The 22,658-nt window shown below is 38.2% G+C and overlaps 1 protein-coding gene across 2 annotated transcripts in view; it reads right to left on the minus strand.

The window, feature by feature from the left end:
* PKN2 (protein kinase N2) overlaps positions 1–22,658 on the minus strand; it is a 51,926-nt gene that overhangs the window by 20,616 nt on the left and 8,652 nt on the right. The window contains exons 2-3 of one of the 2 annotated variants that reach the window (XM_025153257.3): positions 9,067–9,367; positions 1,077–1,228 (exon numbers count right to left, since the gene is read on the minus strand). In XM_025153257.3, coding sequence (XP_025009025.3) covers positions 1,077–1,228; positions 9,067–9,367 — 453 coding nt within the window. Of the gene's footprint in view, positions 1–1,076; positions 1,229–1,400; positions 1,435–9,066; positions 9,368–22,658 lie in introns of those variants that run through there. The other variant, XM_040705415.2, reaches the window with a different exon arrangement.

Here is a 22,658-nt window from a genome sequence, read left to right on the forward strand (position 1 = left end):
AAGAACTTAGAACATTTCAATTGTATTTACCAACTTCTTAACACCAACCAAGATACTACATATTATTTGTTATACCTATGTCAGTTTTTCACCATAGTTTGGAGATTCAGTTCATCTCCATAATGATCTAGTAAAAGGAAAGCAAAGGTAATTAGTAACTAACAAAAGCAGAAGGGGCTGCAAGTAGGATCCCCCTAGACATTGTTTTACTCATTTGAGAAGCGTGATTGCCTTATACTCAAAATAACTCTTCCTCTTCTACCTCCATTAAAAAGTTTGGCGAGTCTTTCAGTTGAGTTAAGGACTCTCTTCACGTATGATGAATTTTATTACCTAGTTAAGACTATGTAATAAGTCAAACCCACCTAGGAGTTAGCAAGCCCCCTTTTCTACCCCTTGGAGAACTTCTAGTTTCAGTTTGATGTTATCAGGTCACTACCTCTACAATACCACACTTCTGTTAAATAAATCAGTAAATAAACATGAGGGAGAGGGAAAGAGAGGAAGTATTTCACATATCTGTGTACCAACGTTGATTATAACAATGCTATCTGAATATTTTGCATCTCTTATTGAAACACATTTTTCTGTACAAGTCTTGTTACTGGCAACTAAAATCAAATGAACGTTTCAGAAACGTATCTGGCAATATCACCTTCAGTCTAATTGTCATGCACATCTTAACTTTAAATTAATGGACGTACATTTTTTAGTGGAGCTAGAAAAAGCATCAGCCACCACCCGATCCATACCAAGCTCTGCTGCTTTGTAAATCACACATGATCAAAGATTACCAGACACACTAAATTTAGTAAACCGGATTTGTTATAGAGGTTGAATTGCATGTGGACAGCCTGATAAAACAACCAGGTCCAGCAAGTATCCTGAGTGGGTATGAAACCACAACAAAAACAGCATAGCAGTCTGTAGCAGATTCTACATTGCTACTTAATAACAACAACAAATCAACCCCCAAACACCAAGATTGCACGCTGCTTACGCACTGTATTTTCATACTGCAGCAATATGAAATTCCACAATTATTTTCACGTTCTTTAGGCATTTCAAAGCCTTACCTTTGAAGAACCGTTTGAGTACATCTGTATCATATTTTCTGCTCCCTGTTTCACCTTCAGTTCTATATCCAATTGCTTCTTTAAGGCCATCAATCTGTTGTTGGTAGGGAAACGAGGGTCGCTGTTTGGAGTATCAGGAGTCCTAGGACAATCTGTGAATTAAATGCAAGATGCAGTGTGTGGAGCAAAGAAAAAAAATAAAAAGCAAACAAAAAAACAAACCGACCAACAACAAAAAACCTCAAAGCACCCCCAAAACTTATCTGTTCTCTTAAGTTATAGATAAACAAAGCACAAGCATCGCGCTCGGTACTTCAGACTGACCGTCCTGTCCTGAGCTACTTTGCAGCAGCTCTGCAAATGCGCCTTAGCATGCAAAGCCTCACGAAAGCACAGCGACTCCCACACACGTCCTAATTCACATGAATCACTTCCGGGAGTGGTAATATAGGCAGGTTTGCAGCTAGGGCTATTTTTGTTTCAAAGGCGATTTATTTCTTCTGGCATGTCTTGAGTCAATTAAAAGTGCACTTTGCCATTAAGCTTTCGTACAGTTCGATTTAAAATCTACAACAAACAAACTTGGACAGCACCACTGAGTACCAATAAGTATATTCTAAATGCTGATATTAAGTAGATTTATTTCCTCATTGATTTTAGCATATTATTACAGCTACACCCACTGTAAACACAATTTCTGTCAAAATTAAGAACAGACAACGCGAGCCTTTTCCTACGTCAGACAATGATTTTTGCTCTGCAGTTAATTGGACATACTGAACAGCTATGATCAATGGGAAGAATGAAGTTTTTTGTTTGAGAATATTACTGTGTTTAGATCTCCATCTTGTTGGATTAATTAAATAGAATGTGAGTTAGTTTTCAATCAAACAAATTACATACTTGAACTCCTTAACTTGGTTTTCCTTCTCCAGAAAAGTCTATTAACCACTGGCTCCTATTTCAGCTTCTACACCATGAACTGTTAATGAACTGAAAACAAGCGGTCACTGGACTAATTCCTAATGGTTAATTATTCCGTGATTTCCAACAAGACCATCCCTTTTTGCTATGGCTGATTGTCCTCCCTAACAGGCCCAAGGACGTCTCTTTTAAACTTTCTGTAGAAGAGGGTAAATTACATCCATTATTACAATGTTTTGTCGTTGTTATCTTTAACAATTGAGGGAATAGATGCTCTACAGAAAAATGACATTAGTTGGTCTCCTGAAGATTGTATTTATCCGATAGCAACAGTGTGGTCTTTTTTCAATTTTAATTAGTTTTCCTTGAATTAAAACTAAGATGGTGGATCAAGTTCCTGACATCTTTGGTTATTAGAAAACACAGGCATTGCACTGGTAACTTACAAATTATTAACTGTCTTATCTGCCATTTCATATTTATTCTGCAGAAGCTTCTAATAACTAATGTTTGAGATTTAATACATTTTACTTTCAAGTTTGCCATGTAATTTCCTTATTTTACACTGCGGTCTTTGATGAGGCTGCACACAGTTCTCATATAAGTAGAGCTTCTAATTTCCTTTGCTGTTAATTCACTCTTCGGTTCAAGACACTTTAAGGCTCTTACTGCACACTCACTACTTAAACATACTACAGAAAGTACCAGATGTCTCAAAAATAAATAAATAAATAAATAATTGTGCTATTCCTCATCTGTTTTCTCATTCTTCCTCTCTTCAGTGTTTTGGCTTGATCTGTGAAACACTGCACTTGCACAGCTTTAGCTTAAATCTGGTATTAATGAAAAAAAGATTAACAACATGCTTTTCTCTTACTTATGTCTTCACATTTAACAAATCCTCATCCACTGATCTATTCAAAATTAAAACAAACATGAAACTTGAAAGTCACAGTGTCAGGTCTCCTTATAAAGTAGAATAATTTTGTAAATGAATATTTACCAACTTTAGATTTATGTTGCCGGCCTCTACCACTTAAAGATCCCAGTCCTCTGATGATCCACAGGGAAGATTGTGGTTCTCCCGAAGTCTGTTTTCACAGCTTTTACAGACGCAAACAAGCACTCTTCCTTTGCATTAAAACAACACTCAAGTTGCAAGTCAAGCACTAATTAGAGATACCACAATTCCGGCTGCCCATGCAGCTGTTATTATCTCCCTCTCCCTGTCTGCGCGGTCTCCCTGGGTCATCGAAAGAGCCGGTCTGCACTTGTGGACTTACATTCCCCTCTATTGTTTAGTAGAAACCGAGCTACTATATGTTTTGTTAGCAAGCAGCAACAAAGAAAAATTCTGTAGTACAGACTAATTATTAGGACTTCTTTTCTTTAAATCTTTCAGTCATAGTAGCTGCTTGCTGAACTTCTGAATATGGAACATTATGGTTGTTTACTATAAGTTTTTCAGAAATGGCTTCCAAGTGACTCCTTCCCCCCCAGCCTCATTACAATAAATAGCCTGAGGCAGCTTCTTATAGAAGAATTCAGATTAAAGTTTAAGTCAGCCAGCCAAACAGGTCCGATTATGGAAAGCATTGACAATCTCAGCTGCAACGCTACAAGCTACATCTGTTTCCCTCTTTGTATCTCTTACAACCTAAGTAGACATAACTAGCCATACTAAAGTGATTACCTATTTGTGTAAAGCGTCATACAGAGGGGCTTGAGTCTCACCTGGAGACATTCAGTCATCGCTGTAATACAAATAAGTAATAAGTTCACCCAGGTAAGTGCAATCAATGGGATTTATATACATACTTCAAGTTGAAGAGTTAAGTGTTTATACCAAATTGATAATTCACTGAAGTAAGCTAAGTGATGACCAAGGAAAATGACAGATTCTCTATTTGCCATGTTAGCTGGTCAATAAGGATAGCACAAGACTCGTCACTTTTGATGTATTCAAGTCCAGCTTTGCATAAGACAGTAACAGATCTTCTGGTCAATGGATTAGTGCCCCCAGGCATTCTTCTCTTGTCATGATGAGTATGAAGTGAAGTAACAGATGTATTTCAAGTGAACTAGACTTCATTTCACGTAACTAGCCTGTTATTTTTGCTGCTAACATTAGAGGGTTTTGTGCAGCCTTTTAACACACAGCCAGGCTGCAAGAACTGTGATACTGCTTCCCCAGGACCTGTGACATCCTGTTTTCATGAAAATATAAGACTTGAAGTGAAAAGTAATGCTTTAATGGATTTTTTTTTTTAAGTGTCTGGACTGCATCAGGATAATGGCACTTTTTGGTCTGAAGTGTTTAACACTTTTATCTTTGCTCTTCTGAAAACCTCTTCAGTTCAATTGAGTCTGCATAGTGCTTACCAGCAAACACTCCTTGTTTCTAAATGACCTTATACTAATGCTCTTATCTAAGCTATCCCTATTAGAATAGTGACAATTCTACTTTTTCTAGACTGCTTCTCTTCTCTTTGAAGACTTCCCCACATTGTAAGTACATGATTTATTCAACAAGCTCAGCATGAAATATAGGAGCCCATCTAACTGTCCACATTTTGGTTCTGATAGCAGTGCAGCATGCTGCTAAGCTCCTCAGTGGCAAGTTAGGAAACAATTTTAATTTATTTGAGGACATTTAATGTAGTATCATAACCAACAGAAACACCTGTGATGCGCGTTGAGATATTGCTGATCAAACAAACAGGGAATCAGATGCGATGGCACAGAACTAACCTGTCCATAAGTCCAAGACAGCAGTGGATGCTCTGCGTGCACAGAGAACATCCAGCACTGGTTTCCTGGAAAAGACGCTTCGATTTGAAATGAATTTCAGTTGCTTAATGGCAAATTTGATTTACTGAAAAACAGACAGCAAATTGTCTCAACACTGCTTCAAAAGCATTATTCCACACTAAGGTTCCCCAAAGTTACCATTAAATTCTTACAAATATCAGTACCGTAGGTACAGTCTGACATCTAAAAAGTCAATACCTGAACTAATTTTGTTGCAACCCCTACCTAATTAAATCAGTGCCTTGCTGCAGGTAAGCCAGTACAACCTTTTACCTCCCTGAACAATATTAGAAAGTGCAATCTCTACTGTGACTTTTTAGACACATGAAAAAATATCAATTTAATCTGTGCTAATATGCAGAAATATATTTTAACGATACAAAATGCTCTCATGTCTACGAGTGAAGTAATCATCCTCATGTCATACGTTCAAATAAATCTCTCTGATTTTCAGCTGTAATGGTTACTCCACTTGTCCTGCTCTATCTATATTGCTACATTCTGCTTCACACTTAAGTGCTGACATAGGAATTTTAAAACCCTGCGTCCTAGTATGACTAATGCGCTGCATGATAAGGACAGACCTGGGTGCAAAGTCTCACTTCTGAAACAGATCTAGATTTACCAGCAACCTCATACCGGAAAGTAAACATACATTATGGTTATAGTTGTTTCTGAAACACACATCAGCTGCCATATCTATCCTCACACTCAATGATACAGGTTTTTTTTTTTTTTTTTTTTTTTTTTTTTTTAGCAAAGTATAATTCTTGGTTAAGGTTTAACACCAATTTAAGTAGTTAGGAAAATAATTTCCTATGGGATCAGGACGTGGAAAGCTTTCAACTCAAGCCAAGATACCATCAAAATATCCCAACTCATTTAAAACTGAATGTTAATGACACATTTTTCTACTGAAGATTTATTAAGATTACATTGAATGGTTTTAACTTACGGGGGCTGCTCTGAAAACAATGCCTCCAAGCAGAGAAATGGGATCCGTTGACATTCATTGACACTGACCGAACGTTTATGGAGACCAAACAGCGGATGTGAGGTGGTGGGTGATGTGTTTCAGCAATGGCAACAGTGACAGTGGGCCACTTCCAGAGGTGCAGGTTTATTTTGTTATTTTATTTTTTTAAAAACTAGCATGGCATGCAGGCTTTGGTTCATGGCTGGTGAAAATGCACAGCTAATGGTGGTGGCTGTGTTGAAAAAGAGCATTTTGTAGCTGAGAATATTCTCTGTCGAAGTGTTATTGTGCTCTATTTGTTGTTGTTTCTCTGGAAATAAATAGGAAGCAGTACTTCCAGACTGACCTACCTACATAAATTACAAATTACACTGTGCTGATTACATAGTAGTTGCACTACAAATTAGTGGTTCATTTAAAAAAAAAAAAAAGTAATGCAAGCCACTGCTTGACACCATAAGCAGCAGTAAGAGTCACAACAGCTTGTGTGACACTTCCCAGCTGTAAGTGTAGAGCACTTTACAAACATATGTTCACACCCACTTCTCACATACTGCAACAAGGGAAGAGTAAATGACTTTTTGAAGCCACCACTATACATTTTCATCCAAGCAGTAGAAACAGAAACAATCCAAAAATCCTCAGAGACCAGGCCTGACAGATCAGAAGGATTATAACCTCACAGACAACTATCCTCAGTGTTACTTGTTGAAGGATCTCAGTCCTGACTTTGCTACTTAGAACGCCCAGTAACTTCTACAACATACTTAGAAGACTGGGAAAACCTAGGACCACCCTGCCAAAAATATAGAATAGTGTAAGTATATAAAGAGAACATAAGCCTTGACTCCCACACTTTTGTTTTGTTTGTTAATCTCATTTTCTGTATTTACACTTTGCATAGTCTAAAAGTTTCCCATATACATCCTTCACTCTTTTAAATCGCTTGTATCTAACAGACCAGAAAAGGGTGAAATACAAGCTGAAGTAAAAAGCTGCAACTTAGAATAAAGCCAATGTCTGGAATTAATGCACTTATACTTGGGCACTCCTACATTCTCCAGGAAATGGTTATAAAATTCATGATGTCAGTCTGAAGCAGAAGTAAGAATTACCAGGCTGAGATAGCTGTGACCTCTCCACAGAGCTGTGCTACCAGATGACAGGGATGTTTGAGGCCACATCTCTGTGTATAATGTTCAACAGATACAAATATTTTATACACAGAGAGTAGGCTTAAGTGTCCTAAGTCTTATACTATCAGCCTTACTTTGCCAAGGCCTATAGTTTTGACTTCAGCTATTAGGGACATAAAACTTCAATATTAAGATCAGAAAAACACCCAGATGACATGTACCTGCTAGTGAGCATTCAGTCTGTCTGCAGACTGACAATCCTTTCCCCATGACTTAGTGACCGTGAACGAGGAAGGAGACAGGCAACTAAATGACAAGGCAAACAGGCTACAAGAGATCAGTAATTTCAGCTTTGGAGAGGTGGATGGTTGTAGACTGTGGATCTAAAAAAGGATGGTTAAATCTTTTTTTTTTTCTCTAGAAGTTTGTAAAATATTAAAAGGAGTCTGACAGTGGAATACCTACTCTGATCTTAAAAAGATCTCAAAGTTTTGTAGCCTGCAATAATTGAAGTAGTTAAGAAACAATGCACTTTTCTCAGGGCATATTTTAATAATTAAGACTGTAAAGGCTATCTGCCAATAACATCTTGAACAGAATGAAAGTTAAAAACGTAGTATTAAGGTATTAAGAGGCTTAGCATGCATCCAAAGCAGTTAGAAGCACATAAGATTATCAACTTTGATCTTCTACTCCTTAAGCCTTTCATGAAGTCTCTGCTGTAGAATAAAGGGCAGGATGAGCCTGGCTGCTATCCATTATTCACAAAAGCAATGGGCACTGCTGGCATTTTCAGAAATGTACCAAGGACCTGAACAGCATTACTTAATTATTTATTTGCACCCAAAGATCTAAATCTCTTTAGAAGTACTAAGTGCTTTCTAAGGGTCTGTTGTGTTTCCTGAGATGCACACAGACACAAGGATAGTATTGCTGAGTCTCTCCTTGTGACAGTTTTAAAATGCTGCCCTGGAAGGGGGCACTCTGTACATTTTGTGCCACCAGCTCTTCAGGTTCCACTACTAGATTAATTTCTCACATCTGTGTCTACTAAGATTTTTATATTTAGTCTCTAGAGAATTTGCATCTAATTTTCTTCCCCTTTCCTTCTGCCTGTTCCTTTAAAAGTCCCTCTCAAGACTGAAGAGGAATTTCATAAACCTCAGCCAGTATGAGACAGAACACTTCATACCTCCTATAAAACCCAACAGCCATCTCTGAAACATACATTATTGTACATATTCTCATTTCACACAGCAACAACTACTTTGCTTCACTAGTTCCCTTCCGCCCCCCACAACTGTCGCTCTCAAAACCTCAAAAGCAACAAATGCAGAACACATTGTGCAAGTGTACCATACACACTGCAACATTTTCCTAACGTTACAGGGCCAGATGCTATGTATTCCTGATATCACTTACCAGTATTTTCCTGAATTCTCACCCTAACCAACCTTTGTCAAAAATGCAAGGTGATGTCATCTTTTTATTCTAGTGCCCAAGCTTCTTTAGGCTTGGCACTCACTTTACAAACACCTTCAATGGCATGGGTGCGTTTATTTTAACTTTTTGCCAGAAAGAGGCCGTGCAATATGAAATCCACAGGCTGGCAGCACCTCCCAAGTCATTCCATAAAGCTGAAAAAGGACTGTTCACTTTCACAACGTTCCATCTTAAAATACCAAGCCTGCTATTTTTATAAAATATATATTCAAAAGGAGTATCAACTCACCACCAAGCCACAGAAAGTACTAATTAAAACGATTTCAATATATCCTAAAAAGGGCAACCTCACTGTGGGTATTTCATACTGAAATTTGCTCTTACATAATGAAAAGCTACTAGATGATACTACCGTGACTGAGAAAAGATATTAACATGGTAATAACTGAGAGTGAAGAATCAACACAGGTTACATTAATCTTCACAGCATCAACAAATAGTCCGTACTCCGCTCCAGAAAACAATTTTCAACGCAGAGGGGCTGGACATTTGTTTCTGAGTCAGAACTAACACACACACAGGTAACCAACTTTCCACCTGCAGGTTTGTTCATTTCCAGAGCAGTTTTTTTCCAAGTGAAATGGGCAATAGCTTATGTAAACTAGGAAGAGTAGACTGCTATCATTATAACATACAGTACCTGCAACATCTTCTGGATCCGTTACAACAATGTGCGCATTTAACTCCTGTAACTTATGATGCAAATCTTCTAACTTCTTGTTTGACTTTTTCAAAATGTTGTCCACATATGCCAAGTTCTTTTTATCTGTTGTGACCTTCCTGAGGTTCTCAGCTCCCTCCTTGATTTTAAGTTCCTTCCTTATTTCCCGCTTGATTTGGTCCTTTATTTCATCCAGCTTCTGCTGTACCATTGTATCTGAAAAGTCCAACTTTTGGCCAGTGCTCAGGTTCTCAGAGACCAGAAGACTCTTGGCATCCCCCTAGAAAGAAAAACATCAATGTAACTACCAGAAGACATGGTTTCTTGACAACACATGCTGCAAATTGCAGTGACTGGGCTTTTGGCCTTTGTATGTTAAATACTTACTTTTTAAGACCATGTACTAACTTACATGCTGCCCTAAGGCAGCAATCTCACAAGACATTATATGTTAACTGGGGTTACATTTTACAGGAGGTTAATTTTAAATTTATTGACGTTTTTACTGTGCCTATTTTTATCAGCAAGAGATTTAAATACTTCTGGCTTTGTCATGGCTGCCTGCCTAGCATTTATGTGCCCCAGAGCTAATGACTCACATTTATAATTTTCTAGATTTGTGTGTTTTAATAGATCAAATGAAAACAGGAAATAAGACTAAATTCTAACAATTACTAACTCTCATTAACTTCTGTACATTCATTAAAAATAAAAGTAAAAAAAAAAACAACAAAATCTTCATGATGCTTTCCTCATCGTGATAACAGAACTGTCTGGACGTTTGGGTAGGCAGGGAGCAATATGATCACAAATGCTAACAATGACAACTAATTTACACTCAGAATGTTATTTGTTGCTGCAAATACCAACATTTGGGAAGGAGTTCAGGAAGAACAGCATCAGGCTAATAAATCTTAATGAACACACAATCTCTAGATACACTCTGCATCTACTTTACTGACTCAGACTTCAGACACAAACCCCTTTCTTCAAAATGAGTAACTGTGAAATAGAAGTTAACATTCTGAATTTGTATCAACATATGAACATCTTCAGTCACTTCAAGTTACGATATATTAATTAACAAAGAAATAAAACAAGGGGGAAAGCTCTGAGGTTGTAGTTCTATGACCAACAGGAATAAGGAATCCTCTGCAGTTCTGCGTTATGTACTTTTGGAGAGATGAGGATCAGGAGGTTCTGCCTGGGCCGTGCGTAGCAACACATAATGCCAGTCAAAATATTTAAATCTGTACACACTCCCCTAACAATGCCTTCTATAAGAAAGATCCAACCTCCTAGTTTCAAAGGATGGTTTAAAAACTGTACTAACTCATCTTTAGACCCCTGCTATTAAAACTTCTACCCATGACTATCACTTCTAATATGAAGAGGTAGCAATTGAAAGATTCTTAACTATTAAAAGCAGTTGGAATCATCACTTAGCCACAAGATTTGGCTGTTTGTGAAAGAGACAGCAAACAAACAAGTCAGAAATGACAAACTGAGTGAGTCATGCAAAGGGAAAAACTATGCAAATTTATATTTAAAGGGCACTTGTAATTCCTGCAAGTGCATTTCTGTTAGTGCAGATTAAAGTAAATTATTTATTATGCATATGTAGAGAGGCTATTAATAGCTGTACTGGGAGATCCATGACATTGCTTCCATATATAGGCATATAAAAAGAATCAACATTTTTTTCCTTAAGGATAATCAATAGTGATGAGCAAGCAAGCAGTACAACGCTTCGTGGCCAGCAAGAAGGAAAGCAACACACATCACATGCTGAGAGGTTTGTGTTGAGAAACAACCGAAACTGAATGTAAATTCATATAGCAACTGTATGCCATTTTGCTCGTGTTCAAGTAACGAGTACACCCAAATGAGATTCCTATCTCTGATTTCTCTGCTTTAACAGATAAAAATGTAGGGATTAGCACACTATGATCTAGCCTTTAAAAACAAAGATCAAAACAGTGTTTGTAAATATGTACAAAAAGTGCATTTTTAAGTCATGACGTTTTCTAGTCGCTCTGCAAGAATTCTAGGAGTGAATGTGTCATCTTACCTCCTTCAAAGCATGATATTCCACTTCTTAAAGTTCCCAGGAGGAAAGGTAGATGTAAAACAAAACAAATCTCTTTTTTTCCATACTAGCACCTAAAGTATGCTAAGAATATGCCAAGAACGTACACTTCTCAAACAGAACAATGTAATTAGAATATAAATAATTCAGAAATATTCTAGACTAGGGTTTCCTGAAGACTCTTCAGTTAGTTGTTTATCTATTGAACAATACGATATTTTGTTACAGGGGAGGTTTTTCATCCCTCCACTAACCCAACATCTCAGCTGCTCAAGGGTGTTATGTTCTTCGATGAGCAGGTTTTTGGAGCCCTCTCATGATCATGAGTGATTTGCATTTCAGACTCCAGTAACTAAGGTCAAGTTCTCAGTAAGAGCAGTCGCAGCACAACCTCTGTTCCTAGAGTTGGAGTTTCAGGATACTGTCTTTCTTTAAGCTGCTTCTAAGACATCAACAGTGGAGATGCTACCACTGGTAGCTGGTTATGTTGCCTATGTATTTCAATGTTGTTGTTATAAAATAGCTATTTTATAAATAATTAAGTACTTTTTAAGTACTTATACACACAAATATAATATTGCTTATTTATATATACTTATATACAGACAAGACCACCAAGTGGTTACCAGTGCCTCAGGGTGCAGCACTTCATGCAAAGTTCACAAAGCCTGCTATGCTAGAACTGAGCAGAAACTTTTCAGAGCTACTACAAGAAAACCCCAAACAAACCCACAGGCATTACTGTGTCTCTTGTCATCCAGAGGTAATGCTACTTACAAACAAAAAGCGTCACATCACCTAGCTACCTACACATCTCGTGCGGCAGAAAGGTCACTGTGGTACAAACAATTTTCAAAGGAGAAAAGCGTGCACCCAGAGACACTGAAGACCGCTGTGAAAATAGAGCAGGAGGGTGTTCTGCAAGGGAAGCTGCTCTGCTCGTGCTCTGATGTGTTTTGCTGCTGAAATGCAAGGATGGCTGGAGACAGGACCTCATGTCAGACTGATGAGTGGCCTCAGCGGTACTCTGCTTCAGAACAGAGACAACAGACACCACCGGACAACTTCTAACACTTGAGTAAGAGGGTTAAGGTTTTTGAAGAAAGGCATCTCCCCTAGTCCAAACCCTTTTAAATTGAGAAATGATTTAAAATACAGGATGTTCAAGCTTTTTTGATGCTACTTGATTTAAGATATCACAAAAGCTTCTTGTTAGAGCTGAATATTCTTTCAAAAATATTCTCTTTTCCGTTTGTTGCTTATGTTTTGATGTCTGTCCCTCCGACACACCAGAGTGCCCAGGACCCACCTCTCTGCACACACAGCAAAGGGCAGCAGGTACCTTCTTTGCCCCACCAACCTGCTGCTAGGCTGTAAGGAAGGCAATTATAGGCAGTGATGAATACTTCTTTGCAATGGGAAAGTACACATTTGTTTGCCAGACTGGAGATTTCGGAAACATTTCAGCATGTAATGAAACAAATTATGTTTAATGCAATAAATCATCAAGGACCACAAATTAGATAATACTGCTGAGAGAGAGAGAGAGAACCACATATGTAGCTGTCCTACTGCAATAGCCCAGTGACTCAACCTCACTTTGACTGCAGGCTCAAAGGCTATCTATTTGCATAGATGAATTCAAGATGCTAGCTTTCAGTTTGTGTACTCCTGGGAAACGTTTTAAGTACAGATGCTGAAAATACTGGGTAGTGGGCTGAGCCTGTCCTTTAGCAATAGAGTCTGTTCTGGCTGATACGGTGTAAGACACCAGCAATGTTGTTTATAAACATCCATCAGGGCCCTGCACCTTTTTTCAGGTCAATGCTGAACCAAATAATCACCGATGCAGGTGCTTCGACACAATGACTTTACCACCCAAGCTCCCATTTAAGAATGAAGCATCGAAGCTGCTGAACAATGGAACTTAATACTGCTGAACAGAAGAGATTATCGTGACGGTGAATATATCAGAGAATCTGCTTCAGTTGTATTGACAGAACGGCTTCCAATGTAAATGAGATCCTCAAATTGCCACCTTTTAGGAAAAAAAAAGATAGCCTTAAAATCCTGGGCATTATTAACTGCTAAAGACTTGCTTCTGGCAGCACAGTACAGCTGCATTGGTTTATCCACTGGATTCATCTTGGAGAATACTGGACAAGAATGCAGGTTGCTGAATTCTGCTAGGAATTCTTATAGAAATGTAAGCAGGGCCTTAAACAACAGCACATTTAGCACCTACTGAGTAGTTAGGCACAATATCATTTATCTTCCACAGTGACTTGCCATCAACCTGCCTTCAGGAAAAAAAAGCTATATAAAAACTCACTGTAAAACTATGTACATTTTTCCTAAATGTATTACTGTTCATTTTTATATGCTCTTTAATTCTGGAGACCATTTTACATCTAATACAGTTTGCTGAAACATAAGAAAACCTGTTTGACAAGTATAGCCAAAAATGTTTGGCTCTTTATACTCATTTATGTATACACACACACACACATACATACAGAGTTACCATAATCCAGAAAGACTAAGTGTCCATTTTTAATTTCCTTTTGAGGAGCTGGAAATACAGATCTGGAACTGTTAAGTCTATTATTATAGTTTTCTGTATCATGTTTTAAGGGATAAAATGAATAAATTTGTTCTTCTGAGCTAACTGCTGAGGTCCCAAAAGCCTGCTATAGCAATTCCTGAAACTACAGTAGTCTTTGATTTTAAGAACAATGTTAATCAATTGCAAACCTTCCTCCCCCGCCCCCAGAAGTCATTCATAAAACCAGATGTGACAGTCTGTCCGGATTACTGGAACTACATCGACTGTTTCCTCCTGCCCAGAAGGAAATGTGATTGTGGTCAAGATCTAAGCACTTACCCAACGTCAAGAACAAAAAAACCTTGAAGGCTTAATAGATTTTGGCATTAGTTTGCTATGCTAACACATTACAAACAAGGATTTAAATTTAATCCAAGTCACAGCTCTCTTCTTTGTAGCAAGAGGCTGCTTAAGGTACAAATAACTGTGGTGCATTGCATTATACATGGATAAATTCAAGTAGGACACTCATTAAGTGGGGTTCAATTCCTGTGTGCATACAGCAAGTGCCTGGCTGTACCAATAAGAGATACAGTAAGTGCAAAGAAGTGCTCTTAGAACACCCCTTAGAACAGGGATGGCCAATGTGCATGCTGTGCTCTGCATGAACACTGCACTGGGAGGACTGAAAACAATCACTGGTGCTCCCAGAGCTACCTTCTGAAGTGGTATCTTTTCCTTCCCTTCTCCCTTAAAAGAGCCTTCTGCAACTAAAGCAAAACTAACCATTCAGTGATTGGCTGTGTAGGGTTCCTCACTCCCACCACGGCTTGCAGACACCAGCAGTCCCTGATTAGGCCAAAGGTTACCAACCCAAGAAGATCATTACTGACCGAGGTTGCAGGACAGAAGCAGAGCTGTGGCAGTGCTGTGCACTAACTGTAGCAAGTCACATAGAGGATACAGTTTGCTTTTTGTGGAAGGGAAAGAAAACATTTTAAGAAGTGTTGCCTTCAGCTACTTCTCGCTGTAGCAGCTCCTGATGTGTTAAGCTAGGAGAAGGACCTGCAAAGAGACATGTAAGAAATAGGAAGGACACAAAAAGAAAATTGCCGCGATTGCCACTCTTATGACAGTGAGGACTTGAGGAAGGATCCAGCACAGCACAAGCAAGGAGCACCTGGATCTGAGGTCAGCAGATGGCTGCGCTATCTAAGAACCATCACTGGATATGGGCACTGCAGCTGTTCCCCGATTCCTACAAGTAACTCACAGCTCCTACTCCCAACCAACAACTGCAGCGGAATCCAGCAGATCACAAACAAACCCAACCCGTGTGTGTTGGAAAGAGACAGCACAAACTTCCCGTACAGCCTGCTGTCACAACTTGTACTACATGTGACCAGGGAGAAGACCAGGATATGAAACTGAGCCTGCAGTAATATCATTTCTCCATTCTTTTATGAGACCTTGCCATACTAGTTATAATTTAGCTTCTTAATTTTATGTGCTTAATTCAGCTACTTAATTTTACGTGCATGTGAAATACTGATGGGATCAGCGGTGTTACTGTAACAGAGTCAGTGTAACGAGACACAGAAGCTGAACACATACTCAGAAGAAAACTCCATTTAAAATAATATAGTTTCAACCAGACCACAGACAGTGGTAGAAGCTCTATGAAATTCCCAAACACAAACCGGTTCAATCAGTATAAAGCAAAAATTCTTTACTGAATGGTTAATTATTTTTCATTTTAAACTGCTAGTAAAAATTAAGCACTGAAAGGAGTTCAGTGGGTTTTTTTAAAACCATTTTCAGGTAAACATGGAGTTATTGTTATCGTCATGAGAACACCTGTAATTTTCTATATCACAGAAATACAAGAACAACTTCATCTTAATAGAGTATATACAATATGCACTTCTAAAACAAAGGGTGTATTTTAATGTTCTTGCCAAACAAACATTACAAATGGGTATGTGTGGTATCTTATTTCTTTCAGAAACTAACACACATTATGAATAACTGTTAGAGATGAGAAAAGGTTTTCAGAGCAATTCTTAACACCAGGTTTGTCTCAGTTTGACTTCACGGATTTCCCTGTAGTCAGACAAAGCTCAAGTCTGGTGCCAGCAGTTGTTTTACTGCTCTGAAATGCTTGCAGATAAATACAAATTAATATGATACAGAACTATTTGAGATAAAATTAAGTTCACGCCGATGTTGTATGGAGAATTTACCTCTAACAACCTGCAATACAGGAGCCAGTGATCTGTCCAGAAACGATGACTGCTCTCCCCCTTCCCCAAAAAGTAACTAATAAGGAATCTGTTGAAGCAGGCATTGAAGTACACACCTAAGATAAAGCACTCCTGCTGCTTCAGAAAGTTAGTATAATCTGTTTTACTTCGCTCCAATATAAATACTTCTATTGATTTTTTATATGAAATTCTTATCTGATTTTGTCTAACCCTCAGAGCAGAATAACGTTACACAGCGCAAGATGCTGGAGAAAACAGTCATCATCCAAGCTACAGGATATGATATTTTACTCGGTGGAAGACGTTTTTAAAGGTAAAAAGGTCAGTACATAGACCTGAGTCACAGCTGTGCCTTATGACTTGGCTAACTCCTCAAACACAATGTATACTGTACAAAGGCTGTATAGTTCATGGGGCACGAATCCAAGAAAATATACTTACCATAATGCAGTTACCATTGCAACTATCCAATTTCAATGGTTGTAATGTCAACGTTAAAATAAACATTCATGTTTAAATTCCTACTTGTGAAGTTTTAATCGCTAAGCAGAAGTATCACAACACCCAAAGAATCCAAACCCAAGTTATCGGCACTTAATGACAAGCAAGTCCACTCCCACTTGTGGTTTCCCTGCATTATGGTAAAAATGAATTATAGAATAGCTGCTATTATTTAATTAAAATGTATTATTATCTGCCTCATAATTCACAGATTGTCCGTTCTGCCCATCCACAAATTACAGTATCAGCCATTACCACAACTGGTAAGCTGTGGTTGCTGAAATGTTACATATTCCCAGTAAACTGTAGAAGAATGCTATAAACCCTTACATCAAAAATAAGTCAGTGCAATTTGGGACTTCTCGGTACTGTCTGTGCAGGTTAGAAAATGCACGTCATTGAAAGGATGTAAAAGGAATCCTCAGCCAGTAAACAGGAATGTCGTAGTAACATATGAATGTCAGGACAATGGTAAAAAAAAAAACAACAACAAACACAGACAACCAAACCAATAATTTATTTCACTCAAAAAGCACAACAAAACACTTCATGTATCAAAACCCTTATTTCTGGGATGAATAATTATGCCTGGAAAAAGATCCCTCTGTTTCTGGCAATTCCAGCTCCGAGCACAGACAACCACTGCGTTACTCCATTTAACTTCATTATATTTTAGCAGTGCTATTTTTAGCCATTACAAAACTAATGGAAGAGCTGAGAGTCTACATTCCACTCTAATTGAGCCATCGTGTTTAGCGGCCAACTATTTTGTACATTATAAATGCAGCAATACATATCAGAGATAATACTAACATCTGTTTTATGAGGCAAAAGGCCAAGCGGCCAAATAGTCGATCCTGGTAAAGGAACCAGACTTTCTGTTGCTTTCTAGGACTGTTTAACGGACCTCTCACCACAGCTTGGGAGTTCCTTGGTTGGTAGACGAATTGAAAAGGTTTTTTTCTTGAAACAGGAAAGGGATGTATGCTCGTATTTATACAAAAGAACCTCCTTTACACTCCGGGATTGAGAACTCTTTCACAGTAGTTTGGGCTGCTAAATCTGAAGTTAGTCAGGAAAATGTTTGCACTGTCCACTCCAAACAGCTGAGAAAGTTGCTCCTGTTTTAAACTCCAGCAGTAAAAGGAAGGCGGAAAAGCCTCCCTCCTTAAACCCCTTCCTTATCTTTACAGGTGGCCAGTGGGAAAAGGAGAAAAAAAAATCACTTTTCCTCACTTCTCAGTATCAGAGTAGGTACTGCCACACCCAGAATTCCATCTGCAGAGATGCAGGCATCTCATTCCATGCCTTTCCAGTAGAAGTTTATGGATGGACACTCAGCTATTTATAGCAGCATTACTTCACATCCCCATTTGTTTGAGACTTCTACAGAGCATCACTGATGTACGCTGTGATACATTTGAATAGTTTCTGTAATCCTTTCTTTCTTTGACCTTTGAAATACGGTATGAAAGTTCCCACTAGCTCCTAATGTCCATTTTCTATTTAAGAATACCCTGGGTATTACAGAAGTCACAAACAACCCGAAGCCTGTCTTAACCTACAAACAAAGCAAGAAGAAAATTTTCTGACAGCTGCTTCATGTGCAAGAGCAATGAGAAGGAGGCAGGTGATTTCACTTACTGATTACGTGGACTACAGAAAGTCTTAATACGTTCACATTTCAAAATACAAATCTGCTTAAGGTTTTTGTTTTTTAAGCTTTCTGCATTTTCTGTAGTTTTTAGGAGCCCTGATCCCCTACTGACCTACAGCACAATAATCCAAATCATCTCCCAGGCAAGCTGTTCTCCATTTCACATATACCCTTGGGTAGGACTCTTCCATCTAGCTGTTATCAGCCCGGTCTCAATAGCAGCTAAAATGAAAACAGGAAGCATTAGTTTCCAAATAACTAATGCACCTCTAACCAAATAGTTTTAAGGCAGCATAAAGCAACAGCTTTTATATGCATCATGTACATGTGTGCCTATAAAAATACCTTACTGGATATGCTACAAAACAAAGTCTATAGAATAATGGCAAAAAAGAATTCACCTTATAAACGCACTGAACTCTGGGAACTACATGTTGCTTCTTACACTGAAAGCCCACAACAAGGCTTACTTGATGGTGATTTCAATGTCTTTCCTTTTTCAGACTGTATAATATTCTACATACGTGTTATGTGCTTTTCAGCATCAATCATGTTCAAGTCTCCAGTCATGTGATATTTAACCTCTTTTCAGTCTAGATTCATCCACTTTTTAATACTGAAGGCCCACTCCATTTTACAGTGCATATCTACATAGTAGTTTTCACACATCTTTAAAATTAAAAAAAACATGTTCTAAGGATATTTCAGCGCAGCAGATTTTGATGTGCTCATAACTTTTGAAGACATTTTTCATCAAGTCACAAAGTTTTCCACTCATTCCACTTCAGAAGCATTTTAGTGAGCAGTCTGAGAACACACTCAGCATTCCAAATGGTAGCCTGTAAAATTTGTTAAACAGTGGTGGAATATTCTGCTTACTAATAACCAAGAGCTACAAAAATATACTCAAGGCTTGACATTCAGCAATACCTTCACGAAGAAGTCCTTCAAGCTAAAGAAAGAAATTGCTACAGTCAGAAGCTATTTTGGTTTGGAGTTTAACCTGTTGTATTCCCACGAGTATCTGCTTTGTGTTTCTCTATAATGAGCTATCTAATCTAAACCACATTGTCTTTAGCAGACAAAAATACACAAACTAACTTTCAACTGAAAAAGCAGCAGGAGCATCACTTCTACTTGATCATGAAGAGCAGCATGTTCTGACTCAATACATGGCTTTAGGAGGTTGTATTTTCCAGCTGTATTTGAAAGAGAAGGGTGAGCGTGGCCACTGAGGCTCCCTCAAGCATTCTAATAAAGATGTCAAGATGCTAAGTCACAAGAGGAAAATAAAAATCAGTCCCAATAATAACAAAATTAAAACTACATTGGAATAAATTTTGGATTCAAACTGTCTATAATATCTTCCAAAATAAGATACTGTGCTTAGCTCAGGCTAGCATCCTTTCAGCTATACATTTCTCTAACCTCTTTGAGAATTACTGGTTTCTTCCCCACATTTCCCACTGTTTAACCTCAGGAGGGTGTAAGAAACTGGCATTATAAAAGTATTCTGGGGTACAGTCAGTGCTTCTGTTCAGACACAGGTTCTCCCCACTTTCTGAACAGCACCACAGCAGCCCCCTTCCCCTTCTGCCAGCCATAAGGGAGGAAGAGGAACTGTTCCCATATATGCCACTGAAATGCTTATTGCTGATGTAACCACAATTTGCAGAAACTCCTAGTAGATGTATTTGACTGTGTTTGAAGATTCAAGTATATTCATTGCAATAAAAAAACATCTTACTACTTTGGGACTGTAGACAGCTTAATTTTTAACACTGGAAAATTTCACAAGATTAATCAGAACATTTAACGTTTTCAATAACTATAATTAGCAAAACACAAGACAAAAAATAGTGATGGAGGTCTGCAGGTAATACTTTGTGCTGGATGGCAATGCAAAAGAAAATAGTTCCGAATACACACGCGAATAACGTAGTTCGGAATGTAGATGCCAGTAGATCAGTTTAAAGTGTGCTTACTTGAACAGCTGCATGAAGTTGAAGTTGTCGGTAAATTCATCCAGGTAAATATAATGAACAGGAAGGCAGACAAGTGCCGAAACAAGTATCATGTTACTTTTAAGTCCATAAACATTATCTATTCCAGAAAGGAAAGAGTTACAAAAATGTGAGACCACTTACAGAACTCTCTCCCTTGTCTTCCTTCCATACCCAAGGTCATCTGGTTCAAGAATCAAATGAGAGTTAAAGAAACCAATTCCCACGTGTGTGGCAGCTGCTGCCCTGACCATGTCACTGAGCTACTCCCATCGAGAAGGAACACTTCACAAAGAACATTTTAATATTGGTGCTGGCTGCTGACCTGAGAAACAGAAGATAATACTCAACAATACCCTACAGCAGATCAGCACTCCTTGTCCTTCTGCACATAAGATACTTAGGACTGATTATTTTTCTCACAGCTGACAAATATTTAATTTGACTCAGGCTGACTGGTATGAGTAAGGAAGTAGAGAACAAGAGTTAAAAAAACCCAATGCTGAAGTAAAGTATTTTGAAACTTAAACCAGACACCCTTTAAGCACGTTTCATATTTCCAGCTCCTCAGGAGAGGAGAGACTTAAGAAACAAACTCTAGCAACTTAAAAAAAATATATCATTAAATAATAAGTTTCAAGAACAGAATTTAAACTATCTTCCTAAGGATCTCTAATTATACAGATATGCTAATTTGCAAATGATAACTTGTAACACGCAGTTATTCTCAGCCTCGAACACCAGCTTCAGATGAGCTTATTTATAAGCAATAAACAAGCTCAAATATTGAAGAAAACACGCTTCCATTAAAGGAGATTGCCGAGTCCTAAATGGGCAGCAGTTCAAGAATGCTACACTAGTAGTCAGGCATGTACGATTTACAGTACTTTTACTTTTCTACTGCTGCCACTAAGTTTAGAACATGCCCTACAAAAAGGCCTTGCTGATTTTCAAGTGTTCTGTAGCTCTGCAGTACACTTATTTTGGTACTTTCAATACAAGCCTTTGACATCTTGCCTTCAGTGTCACTCTGTCTCCTATAACCTTTCACTAGAATCTCCTTTTCTGTATTCCTTCTCCCCAGGCCATTAAGCCCACGTAGTTACTCAAGTTCTCCAAAGAGCTGTCAGCAGGAGCATTGTCACAAACGATGATGTACTTTTGTCTTTTGTTTTTAAGAAAAACTGACACTTCTTTGTCATCATCTCCCTTAAAATGTTAGCCTACACAGTTTGAGAAGTAGGGAAGAAATAATCCTGTCATGTCACATGCAGATGTGTCTACACGAGGAACATTCTCCTAAAATGCATTCCACTTAATTGCTTTGCAAAATCTTCCATATAAATAAACATTTGAAGCAGAAAAGCAGTGGATGGTTTTACACGCTGTGCTTGTAAAATAGTGACAGGCCACAAAGTCAGTTCGCGTTTCTCTTAAATTCTCAGGATGTGTTTTGGAGGTCTTTGGACTTATGTTAGTTAAAAATCCAAGTGAGAAGATAATATGCATCACAATGATGAAAGAGGAACTTCACTCACACCTCCAATAATATGACAAACAGTTTGAGTCATAAACCTATGACAATGGGGCTATGGTTCTCCTACTGTGACAAAGAAATAAGAAAGGTAGGCAGAAGAACAGAAGTATTTTCTTTCCACTTAGCTGTGAGCTGGATAAAAGGTTCTTGCCCAGAAGAACAGATAAGCCGGTTGGCAGCAGAAGTACTTTGGAGCACCCAGAATCACCCAAACCCCTCCTTTTGCTTATTCTGAAGACAATGCTCACCTCCACAGCACAAATTTAAGAAATGATGCCCACAATCCTAATGGCACAGCTGGGTTATGGTGAGAAAACACACTGTCTATCAATGTGTACAAAGAAGAGGTAAAAGAATTGATAATTTCGAAAACATTTAACTACATTGCTACCTTTACTTTGTTCTTTGTGCACATTATTTTCAGGCCTTTCCTCCCCTAAATTTGGCTAAACCTCCACTGTACAGCATCAAAGTCCTCTAATTAGAGCTTTAATTGATGCTGATATGATCATTAAGAGCTATTCTGTTATTGCAAACATTCACCTCATCTTTTTTCCCTACTGAATATTCAAATGGCTTGCAGTCATTGAACTGTTCAATAACTGAAGCATACCAATACCTCACACACTTCATTTTCTTTGTGGACAGTAACATTATATTATTTGCACAATAAGTTTTCTTCTCACTCTAAGATTTGATCCCATCTGTTTCAATTGAATACTTGCTTTTTTTTTCTCTTGCTTAGTTACAGAAATAACAAAACAACTGAATTTTTCAGAACTGCTCTTTTGCTCTGAGCGCACAAAAGCCCCAGCGTGAACTTCTGAAGCCAGTAAATAAAGTGGTGGTGGTACCCCCACATACACCTTGCACGCTGCTACAAAACCTTAACGTTGTTCTCAGTCTTTGTCATCAGAGTAAATGTAACTACATCTTCCATCCATGCACAATGTCCAAACCAATTCCATTTTCAAG

This window comes from Gallus gallus, chromosome 8 (genome assembly GCF_016699485.2).
Source record: "Gallus gallus isolate bGalGal1 chromosome 8, bGalGal1.mat.broiler.GRCg7b, whole genome shotgun sequence".
Classification (NCBI taxonomy): Eukaryota; Metazoa; Chordata; class Aves; order Galliformes; family Phasianidae; genus Gallus; species Gallus gallus.